This window comes from Ceratina calcarata, unplaced genomic scaffold, assembly GCF_001652005.2.
Source record: "Ceratina calcarata isolate Rehan_Ccalc_2016 unplaced genomic scaffold, ASM165200v1 scaffold154.2, whole genome shotgun sequence".
Taxonomy (NCBI): Eukaryota; Metazoa; Arthropoda; class Insecta; order Hymenoptera; family Apidae; genus Ceratina; species Ceratina calcarata.
In genome coordinates, this window is record NW_017136637.1 from 283,589 (window position 1) to 295,947 (window position 12,359).

General features: G+C 38.6%; 3 protein-coding genes across 8 annotated transcripts in view; 1 reads left to right on the forward strand and 2 right to left on the reverse strand.

The window, feature by feature from the left end:
• Positions 1 to 743: 743 nt before the first annotated feature.
• Set (NAP domain-containing protein SET) lies at positions 744 to 4,454 on the reverse strand. Of its 2 annotated transcripts, none has more exons than XM_018036887.2 (5): positions 3,980 to 4,454; positions 3,374 to 3,563; positions 2,996 to 3,201; positions 2,642 to 2,906; positions 744 to 2,529 (listed from the first exon to the last, which is right to left on the reverse strand). In XM_018036887.2, exons 1-5 carry the CDS (start codon positions 4,238 to 4,240, stop codon positions 2,504 to 2,506), a joined length of 948 nt encoding a protein of 315 aa, XP_017892376.1. In that variant the 5' UTR covers positions 4,241 to 4,454; the 3' UTR covers positions 744 to 2,503. The 2 variants fall into 2 exon arrangements, with proteins under 2 accessions (XP_017892376.1, XP_017892377.1); XM_018036888.2 differs by having other exon boundaries at positions 2,996 to 3,192; positions 3,980 to 4,452.
• Positions 4,455 to 4,690: 236 nt separating this feature from the next.
• Positions 4,691 to 6,089, forward strand: RpL11 (ribosomal protein L11). Its single transcript, XM_018036889.1, has 5 exons — positions 4,691 to 4,711; positions 4,982 to 5,161; positions 5,240 to 5,389; positions 5,469 to 5,616; positions 5,868 to 6,089. Exons 1-5 carry the CDS (start codon positions 4,706 to 4,708, stop codon positions 5,993 to 5,995), a joined length of 612 nt encoding a protein of 203 aa, XP_017892378.1. The 5' UTR covers positions 4,691 to 4,705; the 3' UTR covers positions 5,996 to 6,089.
• A 533-nt stretch (positions 6,090 to 6,622) lies between these two features.
• The window catches only part of qtc (GRIP domain-containing protein quick-to-court), a 6,914-nt gene continuing 1,177 nt past the window's right edge, over positions 6,623 to 12,359 (reverse strand). For 2 of the 5 annotated variants that reach the window (XM_026819610.1, XM_026819609.1), the window contains exons 3-9: positions 11,158 to 11,574; positions 10,380 to 10,658; positions 9,734 to 10,291; positions 9,421 to 9,657; positions 9,263 to 9,358; positions 8,884 to 8,985; positions 7,981 to 8,190 (exon numbers count right to left, since the gene is read on the reverse strand). In XM_026819610.1, coding sequence (XP_026675411.1) covers positions 7,981 to 8,190; positions 8,884 to 8,985; positions 9,263 to 9,358; positions 9,421 to 9,657; positions 9,734 to 10,291; positions 10,380 to 10,658; positions 11,158 to 11,523 — 1,848 coding nt within the window. In that variant the 5' untranslated portion in view covers positions 11,524 to 11,574. Of the gene's footprint in view, positions 8,191 to 8,883; positions 8,986 to 9,262; positions 9,359 to 9,420; positions 9,658 to 9,733; positions 10,292 to 10,379; positions 10,659 to 11,157; positions 11,575 to 11,837; positions 12,116 to 12,359 lie in introns of all 5 variants that reach the window. The other 3 variants (XM_026819608.1, XM_018036881.2, XM_018036882.2) reach the window with 3 other exon arrangements.

Below are 12,359 nucleotides of genomic sequence, written 5' to 3' on the forward strand. Positions count from 1 at the left end.
TCCTCTGGCAACATGTGGCTTGTCACAAGCACTGACACTGTACCCGGGAGAATTGTAAATAATTTCTACTGGTACGACGAGAGCATTTCCCATGAGAAAATAGTTACTCTTAGTCAATTTTAATAGCGCAAACAATTATTTAATTATATTGATCAAATTAAAAGTTTAATCAGATCTATCATTCGTGTAGTGAATACATCAGTTTATCTATTGAAAAGCTAAGTACGCCATTCAATTGGTGTGTATTCCGAACTGATATAAGCTGATCCATTTGAAAACGTCTAAATTGTTCATATAGTTCGGAATATCCGATTAATTAAGTGTAACTCCGTTGATTCCTTCCGCGGCATGTGCTCCCAACTGGAATAAGGTCGTTCAATTTTTTTGTATCGGCGAGCGTTCCGCGGACAGTGAACGCTTTGTTGAGACCTCGATTTCCGTGCCACCCTCGAGAAGGATCCACGTTGCCCTTCATTCATTCATTCATTAATTAACCGAATAACTTCCTTCTTTCTTCGTCACATCACTACACATATATGTATATACTTCCCTTTTTATAACGTTCTTCCTTCCTTTATTACGTAGATGGAATTCTGAATTTAATTTTCTCCTCGGATGCCTCCCTACTTCGCTAAATTCGATTAATTGTTACTTTTGCAAAGTAAGAAACAGGGACATCATAAAAAGGATTGGAAGGTTGGATTAAAGAATTTTGCAGGATGAGTCAATTAAATGATAGATTGTAAATCGTAATTTGGTATAATTTAATGTACTTAGAAAAACGCGTTCGCACAATCCTCTGATCTGATATACACATAATTTTCTCTGGGAAATTCGCCTCTTCGCATTCACGTCGTGGCCTTCCACAATTAATGTAAACATTAATGTTACGACAATAATAATGAAATTTATTTTATAGCGTGTAATATCACTAAAAAAGTATAATATGATGTCCGTACTTAAAAGACATGATTAAAATTGCCCTATGACAAAATATACATAGTTTAAAAGAGGACAATAAGATTTGCATAATTTTAAAAACATTATTCTGAGCCCTAATGCTAAGTAACATACAAACCTGTTATGTTACATAGTGTAAATAACGTAATTGTTATTAAAGAGAAAGCAGTTCTAAAACAGTTATCATGAATTGCGTTTCGGATTTTAGATGCTTTTATACAAGTTGAGTTAATCGAGAATCTGAATTCATATACTTGATTTCCTTACGGCTAAATTAAATTACTGTGAAACACATATTATGTATAAAATAGTCTTTGCTTCTCTGTTTCCCTCTGCCTTCAATGGCTACAAGAAAAGTATTTGTTTCACATTCTATACTTTATTTATATAAAACCGAATAAATAATAGAAAAATATAATTGAACGGGTTCTATTAAACACAAAGGATAACTGTACTTATAATTGAGTAGTACGAATATAATAAAACAATGTAGCCTATCAAAACTTTTGCTAATGTGTATAACGTTATTCAAATACTCTTTGTAGTCATTGTACAATAATGATGACACTAATAGTAACGAAAATTCACTGCGAGCCGTGATCATTTACACTTCAATTAAATTATCTTAATGAGACAATGATAAAAGCTACAAAATACCTGAAACGCAGCTCGTTTGTTATACAGGATGTCCCATTTGAAGATACAAAGTAATATAATTTAAAACGATTATGTTCCAGACAAAATTCATATAATGAGGCGACGTTCGTCTTAAAAACAATGCCAAATAGTTTTTCAGATTAATAGTTGAAATAGGTTACTCCGTACATACATAATAAAATATACCTACAATATCGGAACAAAAGTTGCCCGTAGACGATTTTACTTAAAACAATCGTAACTCGTTCAAAGAACAGAAGTACTGGCACAGGCAGAGCTTTTAAGATGTTCCTAAATAAAAATGAAATGTGTGATACTGAAAACAAGAAGCGTTCTTGTAATCATTCGTAAACGACTTTGTCAACTGCCAATGCTTTTGTTCGACATTTAATGCCATTACAGGAAACGTGACTAGGCCATATGAATACAACGAAAAGAATTATCAAATCGTTAAATGTACATTACGTTTGACCGACGAACCTTTTGCAGAGGATTGGTACATTGGAATATATAATATAAACTCGAAGATTCAATGGATTCTAAAATAATCGACCTGCGGCCGAGCATTATTTAAATAGGACCACGGCTCTTTCTCATTGTCAACCACTGTTTGTCATTGTCAACCCATCCTCGTTACGGCACGAATTTCCATTTCCTTTCTTTTTATACAAAACAACACTTCCTCGCGGTGCCACTGGTTAAAAAACTCTCTAGTTCTTCGAAGTTGCCCCGAGCTGGATTTTTTATTCATATGGCTCACGATTATCTTTCACTCCCGCGAACTTCATCTATTTTTCGATTAATCTGATGTGTATTTTCGGTCTTCCTTGTTCAATGTCTATGAGACTGTGTGTAACCGAGCTTGTGTAAAAATTATTTCTCAATTCTATTCTGGTTCCTCTCCGTCACCATCTGTCAAACAAAGCGAAATAATCGAATCAATCATACGAGGCTCGATTTTATTGTACATTAAAAATTATTTACAACAGTTGTATAATCGGACCTATTTGAAAATAGAAAATACCTTCGCGATCCACTTCGTCGTCGACCAGAAGATCGTCCTCCTCGTTCACACCGTCGTCCTCGTCGTTCACAGCCTCCTCTTCTTCTTCGTCCTCGTCTACATCGTCCTCGACGACGACTATACTATCATCACCTTCCTCTCCTTCACCAGCTTCATCTCCCTCGTCTCCGCCGCCATCTTCCTCTTCTTCGTCCTCCTCCGTGTCACAGTCCTCACCATCTCCTTCAATACCATTCTCCACGTCCATGTCTGGTGCTAAATAATACTGAAAACGGTTCTCGTTTTCAACAATGAAACAACTAAAGGGATCGTAAGTTCCTTGAAACATCTCCAGTCCTGGAGTCCCAGTCTTACCTGTAAGGGATTAGGCCACATATCGTCTTTGATCAGTTCTGCGATCTCATCCGAGCTGGGATCGCCATGATCCGTGAACCAGTCGAAGAACGATCTGTGCTTCAACGGCCTCTTGCGACCCTTCAACGGTGCTTTGGTCTTTGCTCGTTTTGTTAAATCTCCGCCCTCTTTCCAACGTATGGGCGTGCTTTGGGACGCTGGGTCTCCTGCAATGAGAGCAGGAGCAACATCAAAACAACAATTGTTCCACGAAAAGTCCACTGGGTTCTAATCAAAAAAATTATTTTCTCGTAGCGATGTATTTCAACTGTGTACGCAACTTCGAGATGGTTAGTTTAAAGATAAACACAGACATTTAATAAATGAAAATGCGCTCACCAGAAGAACCTAAGTGAAACTCCTTGGTCAGAACGTCGTTCTCAAAATACGGGTTCTCGTCAAAGTGAAAATTAATCCTATAACCAGATTTTATATCCTCGAACTCCTCTACCTCCAATTTATTTAAAAAACGTAGTGCATCCTCTTCATCCTCCTCCAATATTTCTGCTATCTCTTTATTGTTTACAAACTGTATACATGTACACGTTAAGGAAATTGATCAAACTTCTTTTACATCGTACAAAAATGAAAGGATCTGAGATAAACAAAGGTATTGTTTTCAACAAGCTCTCAAGCAAAACAGGGTTTATATATAATATGAATATAATAAATATGTGATATGAAAACATAGTGAAGCATAAAATCCAAAATCCTGTACAAGGTGGAGGTGCATTGTTAATGTCAGACAAAAATTTGTCTAATTTGGACACCGCGTGGCTGCGTGTGTGTACACGCGCACAATTCTGCAAGTGTAGGTATACAGAACTGAGGAAGATGGCGGCTAGCGCCGGTGGACGCCGGCATCGTTGTGAAACGTCAGAAGGAGATTTGTTCCAAACAGTTTCACCGTTCGTTGCCGGTTAAACTTTATTCGAGAAAGGATACAGCGGTGACCCAAAAGTTAGGTATCCTCTTGATGATGTCGTTCCGTTTCTGGAAGTACGGCTTACGCAACTTGTTGTACTTCTTCTCGACCTCGAGGATCTCGTCGCTGGCCTTCTCGTTCAAACCGTCGATCTGATTCTGACAGCCATCGATCTCCTCGAGTGTTTTCTGTATCTCGACGTCGTAGTCGCGGGACGACTCGACGCCCTCGCCCGAGCCTGGATCCTCCAGCTCCTTGGCCTTCTTGTTAGGCGAAGCCATTCCTACGGACGACGAGCCTCCTCGTTTGCTCTGGTCACCACTCTGACCCTGTTCAAATCTTCTGTTTATTTATTTTCACACAATCACCAACGAACGACAAATAACGCGTTTGTCACGCTCGTGCGTGCGTGCATCCACACGATTATTCGCGGCGCGCGACCAAGCTAAACTATCACCACGGGTTTACTGGCTGCTAGACGAGCCACTTTAGAGGTTATGGATGGTTATGGAGGAACTTCAACTTGAAGTCTTCAAATTCCTAGTAATTCTTCCTAAAAGCGTGGACTTGTTACGTAATAGTAGAGTGGACTTCGTCTAAAGACGGAACGGGTGCGACAACAGATGGCACCTCTGTAGTCTTTGAAAATCCACCCTTTCGTCGATAAGACGCCACCTTCACGCATCGTCCTCCGAGTCCGTCCATTGCCTTCGATAGCGACTACGTTCCGTTCTTTTACATTCGACATGGCGGTGAGTGTGGATTCTTTCACGAAAACAAATGCATTAATCCCTAAATATCAGAAACATCCAGCTTCAATTAAGAATCGTTCATATATTGCTGATAAATAAAATCTATCAATTTATCACCCGTATGTTTCTTTTTTAATAATATCTTGATATTTGTCTAAAGTTTTAAGTGTGACAGTGTCAAGAGAGTCGCGTGTGCATCGTCGAGTAATCTTATTAACAAATGTCTAATAAAGACGATATGATTGAAAGGACTCGTGTTGCTAATCGTAGGAAAGTAAACCTGAAGAGAAGAAGGTGGAAAAGAAGGTGGAGAAGAAGAGGCCCGAGAAGAAAGTGAGGAAAGAGCCGAAGGATGCGTCCAAGAATGTGATGCGCGAAGTTAGGATTCGCAAACTCTGTTTAAACATTTGCGTCGGGGAGTCTGGCGATAGACTAACCCGAGCCGCAAAGGTAATTACTAATAGAATCTTTATCAGTTACATTGAAACGATTAAGCAATCTAATAATCGCGATCTGTTTTCATCATAGGTATTAGAGCAATTAACTGGACAGCAACCAGTCTTCTCTAAAGCTAGATATACCGTTCGTTCCTTTGGTATTCGCCGTAATGAAAAGATTGCAGTGCACTGCACTGTCCGAGGCGCTAAAGCTGAGGAGATTCTCGAACGTGGATTAAAAGTAAAAAGTTACTTCAGTCAATTTTGATACATGAGCCTGTAGTAAAGGATATTTTTTAATAATGCTTTTCATTTTCAAGGTTCGTGAATACGAACTGAGAAAAGAGAATTTCTCTGGTACTGGAAACTTTGGTTTTGGTATACAAGAACACATCGATTTGGGAATTAAATACGATCCAAGTATCGGTATTTACGGTTTGGACTTCTACGTTGTACTTGGCAGACCAGGTTCGTAACAGTTTCAATTTCTTCAAATAGAAAATCTGCACATTCACTGGTATCATAGTTACCACTCCGTGATAAGTCGTACCTATAATTATTAACATGTGCTAGAGCAAAGCTTCATGTTTGCAACTCATGTCCACTTCCTTGTACTGGATGTGTTACTTAATTGGAGCGACAATTTTTGTTGTCAACACTTAACGGTACTCGGGGTATTTGAAAAAAGATTAATGAAGATGTTTCTTTGTTTTGCGAAGGTTTCAACGTGGCACACAGGAGAAGGAAAACGGGCAAAGTGGGTTTCCAACATAGATTAACCAAAGAGGACGCGATGAAATGGTTCCAGCAAAAGTATGACGGTATCATTATAGCCGGAAAGAAGTAACGTACAAGTGTTTTGTATCTTACGTGAGTTTCTTTCATAAAGTTTTTAAAAACCGAACCATAAGACCGTTTCAATAAAACATACCTAAAATCTCTATTGTCCTATATTCTTATATGAAAACGATATGGTGGGAAAGAGAATTGATTTATTCCATTTAAAATATTGCAGATTTTTATTAATAATAACCATTATTTTATCACCAGAGGCATTAAACATATAAGTAGAATATATTTTGACACATTCATGATAATCCATTCGACTTGTTGTTTAATTCGTTTAAACATTTAGTTTCGCTTGATACAATAGAGGGTATAGAGGTTTGCTTGTGAAAAACATATACAGTAAACTGTGTAAACGTGAAAATAGAAAAGGCCCTGTGTTTTTCTTTCATTTAGCCTATATACAAGGTTTCTATTTACTTTCCATTGTTTCTATTTATTTAAATGCTGGTTTACAGAATGATCAATGAAATAATAAGTTACTGTTGAAAAATTTAGGCTTACTTTCCAACTATAAGAAAGGAACTTTAGAGATATGTTTAAAATATATTCAAGATTTGAACATTGAATCACAAAAGATTGTAAACTGTAGGAACTTAAATGAAATATAATAATTTTAACTATTCACTTCTCGATCTCTGATATATGTATATTTATTGAATATCTAATCGAAGAATGTGCGGTCGTAGAATGAAATTTCTCCGAAACGTGATATTCTTCAATAAGTAAATTAGCTCAACGCTATAGCGATATAGCAAAGTCGTAAATTGCATTTGATAATCTTTTTTATACGATTTTTTCTCTTTATCTTTGGTTTTCACCTAAATATATAGATTAAATAGAATTTTATTTTAAAAACGTGATACTAGAATAGTATAACAGGAATGTGTGCTCATTCTTTCAACATTAGAACAACCGCGATTTTTTAATCATTTCGATAAGCATCTGATACGTTTATATATATATGTCGGTTTCTTTGATATTTACATAGTTCAGTTATAATTATTCACATGCAAGTTAAAGTGTAAATATTACGGAGGCAAACGAACGTTTCGATAATCAATCTGATTAAAGACCGGCAATAGATCTGTCGATTTCGTAACTTCGGTTGTTCTAGCGTTTATGATTATTAGAATTGATCTAATCTTTGCTCGATTATTAAGTAGTCGCACGATAATACTTTGTTCTAGAGTAGTGTACCTATCGATAAAATATTAAATAAATAGGCAGATAAAAAGGCAAGATATACATTTCCCTCAGTCTCCTTTTTGTTTCCTTTAACTGGACGCCATATACCCTCGCTTCTAAATTCAATATTTAAACAAATGTAATATGTACATAATTACATTTAAAGCAAATGTACATATATGTACATACATGCCTGTCACCTAAACGACTACAATAACCATTCAATTGAAATTTTTCTATGCATTTAAAAACTACGATTTACCCTCTCATCGTTTGATTAAGAAACAGAATGAATCCACAACCGATTTTGATTAAAATCTGTCTACTAAATTTGTTACCGTATAAAAAATAAATACGCATGCGATATACTGTACCCTGTGAATATACAGAGAGTGTACAATTTCAAAACAATATCACCCAGTATCAAATGATGTAAAAAACATTTTGTACATTCGTCTAATTAAATATGTTCTCGGATTCGCGGAAAATAAGTTTGGCGGAAGCCGGTACTGTATACGTGACATAATAATTAGACTGCGGACTTTTATGCGTTCATGAAAAAATAGAATGAATGCAAGTCGCTAACACGTTAATAATAAAAACGTTCAGTAGTTCACATAGTGGATCATCTTTTAACTCGTAAAATTATATGAAAAAAATGGTATTCATGATATACAGTGTATATAAATAGTCTCACAGTATTTAAGAAGTAGAAACACAAATTGGGTCGTACTTATAAAAACTTGAACAGCATAAAAAAATTGCAGTCTAACAAGGATAACAATTGAGAAACTTATGTTACTTCCTCGCAGTCCGATATACCTTGTCGATGTTGTGTTTCTCGATTTCCGTAAAACCCAGAATGCTCTCTATAGCGTTCAAGTGGCCTTGATGATTCTCTTTGTCCGTTAGAAAATAGTAGACGGCCGATTTTAGGAACTGCAGCGTGATCACCGGGTCCAGGGATCCTTGATTGTTTCTGGCTTCTAATATCCGTCGATACATCGCCTTTTAAACAAATTATATTCAACTATCAATTAAACAACTTGACACGTTCGATCGTGCAGCCTTGTACACGTTTCTACCTACAAGTCTTCCGTTCTCTCTGAATCTAATGATTGAAATATGATTATACAATATATACAATAGTGTAAATAACGATATAACAATAATAGTGAGGCTTAAGCACGTGCAAACTTATAATTAAATGAACGCATAACTGAAATAAATGATAAGAGGCTGTTTCTTTCATCTATCGTCGAACATTAATCAACTACAAACTCTCGTGTGCTGAAAAATAATTCCGGCATGCAATTCGCTGTGGCGAAGCACTGTCTTAAGAAATAAATTCTTTTGCTAGATTACACATTAATTTGAGCAGAATTCACGTGAAACAAATCCTTCTCGTTTACCCATTCATCTAACGTTGTTACACGTATTTATTCGTTCATGCCTTAAAAAAAATTGAATTTTATACAGGGGATTCACGAAGAAATTAACTAAATGCTGATACAAAAGAAAAAAATTGTGTTGAATAAAGGAATTGCATCACGTGGACATTGATTGCGGGCTGCATAACGAAAATGACCCTTCCCGAAAGTAATAAAATGCAAAAACCAGAAGCAAAGTTTTATCTCTGAATAAAAATCTAAGAGGACGGGGGTAATTTTTGTTATGAACTGTTCGACTGTGAATACAGACCTTGCGCGTGCCAAGAACCCAGAGAGAAACAGCCTCCTGAGCGCTTAATAAAGTTTGGCCACGTTCGGCCGAAATGTGGGGTTCGGGCGAGTAGCTCGTGTCCTGGAGCAAGCGTATGCGGCGACCAATCGAAAAATAGCGGCACGTTAGTCAGTAAAAACTCGAGAAACTCGGAACAAAATCCAGCTACGTGGATTGCTATATGCGTCTGACACGTATACGCGTATCGTTCATTTATTCGTAACGTTACAACTGTTTGCGATAAAAAAACGATATAAATCGACCATCAAAAAAATATCTGGAGTTTACTGGGTCGTAAAACTCGTTAGCCTGGTGTAACAACGATCCAGTTCTAACTAGAAAATATCAACATGATTACCTTGATGTTTTCTAATTCCGCCTGAGTGATAGTTAACTGTTGAAGTAATTCAGCTACGGTGACTTTGGGCGGTGTCTGTTGCGCGCATTGCATTATCTGCGATCGTATAAAACAGTCGTATGAAACAAAGTTGGTTTACTCAAATGAGAAATGAATACCTGATCAGCCTGTTCTATACGAGCCGCTTCTTGGCCTTTGGCATACATTTTCAGGTACATCTGTTTGTTCCTCTCCTCCTGCTCGTTCACCAACGCCTTCTGCTCGTTTAACTCAGCTTTCACCGTTTCTAACTCCGTTTCTAGTTCGCGAGCCTTAGCTTCCGCGGCGTCGACAGCTGGCCGAACCTCGCAGTAACGCGTGTTCACCTCGGCCAAATGGTTCAGCAAGCTTTCCACCTTCGATAAATAATTAATAAATGAACATCATAGAATGAAAATCATAGAACGTACATAGGCTTCTATCACTACGAACCTTATCGTTATGCTTCTGTTTCAATTCTTGGATCTCGTCGACGTGCCGGCGGTGCATCTCCTCGATTCTACTCTCGTAAAGATTAGTCAGTCTCCTGATCCGTTTCTCCTCGTCTCTTTCCGCTTCCTCTTCAGACCTTGAGAACGTTTCCGCGACATTGTCTTCTTCTATTTTGCTAGGCGTGGAAGTTATAGTTATATTAGGGGTAGTTTGCTCCGTAATGTACACATGCACGGAATCTTTCGAATGGACGGAACCGTCTTCGAAGTGGCCCGAGTCAGCCAAAGACGAAGGCAGCTCGGACCGTTTCTCCGGCGTCTCCGGGCTGGTAACCTTCTCCGCTGCCAACGTCGGTCCTTCATCGGGCAAATCTTTGCTGGGAGACTCGGGAGAGAAAGGATTGTTCTCGCGTATCGTGAGAGCATCGCTGCTATCCGTTCTCTCGTCGGGACTGTTCAAGGATGCTTTGTATAATCTTAATTCCACTACCTCCTTTGTCAGGCGAAAGATCTCACGGTCCTTCTCTTCTATCTCCTTCCGCGCCTCCTTTAACAGAGCCTGTAAACAATGCCGTCTCAATCTCCGATTCCCAGTCTGCCAACGACGATCAGTCGTACAACTCATACTATAAACGATTTCTTCTTACTTGAAACTTCCTGACTTGTCTAGCCGCTCTTTGAGTAGGCGTCAGATACTGTTCGCTCTCGGTATGATTCGAGCAGTGAACAACATACTTTCTGGACCTCCCGGACCACGTGGTCCCGTTCAAAGCAAACGTCGCATGCTCACACGCGCTAGCCGTGCTACAGGCGCTTCCGTAGCTCTTCACGCTGTCCACGTCGCTGTCGTCCGTGATCACGTTGCTGTTTGATCCTCCGGAGGCCGCGAGTCCTGGTCGCGGCCTCGCCGGGGTCAATGAAAGGCTCTGAAAAGTGCATGGATATTCAATGGATTTCATGGATGATCAATTACTTCTGCATTTCTCAATACAAAAATGAACAAATTTAATTATGCGCATATTGAATGCGTAATTAAAGTACTCCTGTTCTTTTAATCGGAGGAACGTGCGTAGGATATCTTAAGTATAGCAATATCGATTTTTTTAATGTAGTTCATTGTTAATTCATTTTTATTTGCCGAAGAACAGTACGAGGTAGTGACTGTATTCATTGAATATTGTAAACTTCTATTGTGTTTCTATCCTGTCGTGAGAAGATAGATTTTACGTACGGGCATTCTTTTATGCTAGCCTGAAAGTATAGTCGATAATATGCGATCTTAGAACGCATCTGCGACTGCATCGAGCGGAAGAGTACGACGTAGTATCGCGTATCTACATATATACAAGAGGCAGTGTTCAACACGTTTCGTCCACGTTTGTAAATAGTTTCTTGAACCGTGAACTCGTGCAGAAAGGAACTCACGAGGGATCGTTGACGGGGCGATTCAGTTCCATTCTCCGTGATGACCGGAAAGGCGCAATGGTCTAGGTGACGGTGTAGATGGTTCGAACGTCGGCAGGATGTTCTCGCCGGAGCCGCGGTGACCGCGGTACTGGCCGATTGGGGGTGGTAAGGATTCGATGGGAATCGTTCGCCGCGCATGCGGAAGCTCGCCGAGCGGCACAGACCGGTGGGCGAGGGTCGCGGAATCCGTGAGTCCGACGGCGAGGACATCGCCGTCGGGGAAACGATGCTCTCGTCCACGCTGACCTTGATCTCTTCAGTTGTATCCAGGTTCGCGTGAGTGGAACCTCCGGGAGTTGATTGCTTCTCGTCGTTATGAACCATCTTAGCAATGCTGCCGATTTCTGATTACGCTACTTCATACTTGTATGACTCCTGTGTTAAAAATGAAAGTACAATGTAACTATATACGACGTCTGACCGCTCCGCTCGACTACCTTTCATGCACATCGGTGTTCCAACGAAATCATTGAAACTTTACACTGGGTAATAATTTATTTCAATCGAATTAATAAAATCTCTATTATGGATGAAAGAAAATTCTTTTTAGATTTCTTTTAGCGATGCTATTCAAGTTTTCTGTACATATATAAATACATAGTTGTCTCACTGTACTCAGTTTTCCGTCATATACTTACTGTATATTAAAATAGAATAGCGATAGCGGTTTCGTGTGAAACTCGGATCAGAGCAGAGGAGAGGTCTACAGTTTATTTATTGGAGAATAAACTGATCGATCATTCGGTGTCCTATTTCAAGAACGCGTTGCGGTATTTTAATGCAGCGCTCGCACTTTTAATATAAATATTCCTTCCTCGCAATCGTTGTTTGAAAATAAAATTGTGCGTAAAAATGTGTCTCAATTTCTATCCCTGTCTATTTAATTCTACACTTTATCTTTGCGCAACTCCTTATCCTTAAAGAAAAGTGAATCGAGATAATCATTCGATACATATATATATTCTCTTTAAAAAGAGCGCATTATGAGCTTATCAACCTTAAGGACGTATTGGCTATACGCTCAATCCGAAAAGTTTATGTACCTTAGAAAAACGCATTTCCTATAATTAAAAAGAAATCAGATGTCGGAAGAATAATGCTAATAATAAATAGCTACGTGCTAAAAAGTATAGAAGGAAATATCTAATTAAGTATCGACG

What these genes read in the sequence shown, in the direction of transcription:
- Set (XM_018036887.2), bottom strand. Translation starts at nt 4,240, where the DNA reads ATGGCTTCGCCTAACAAGAAGGCCAAGGAGCTGGAGGATCCAGGCTCG. An exon ending in GTTTCACTTAGGTTCTTCTG is followed by an intron (nt 3,202 to 3,373) that starts GTGAGCGCATTT and finishes CTCTCATTGCAG; the next exon opens with GAGACCCAGCGTCCCAAAGC. An exon ending in CGACGAAGTGGATCGCGAAG is followed by an intron (nt 2,530 to 2,641) that starts GTATTTTCTATT and finishes TTTGTTTGACAG; the next exon opens with ATGGTGACGGAGAGGAACCA.
- RpL11 (XM_018036889.1), top strand. An exon ending in GACTAACCCGAGCCGCAAAG is followed by an intron (nt 5,162 to 5,239) that starts GTAATTACTAAT and finishes TTTTCATCATAG; the next exon opens with GTATTAGAGCAATTAACTGG. An exon ending in CGTTGTACTTGGCAGACCAG is followed by an intron (nt 5,617 to 5,867) that starts GTTCGTAACAGT and finishes TGTTTTGCGAAG; the next exon opens with GTTTCAACGTGGCACACAGG.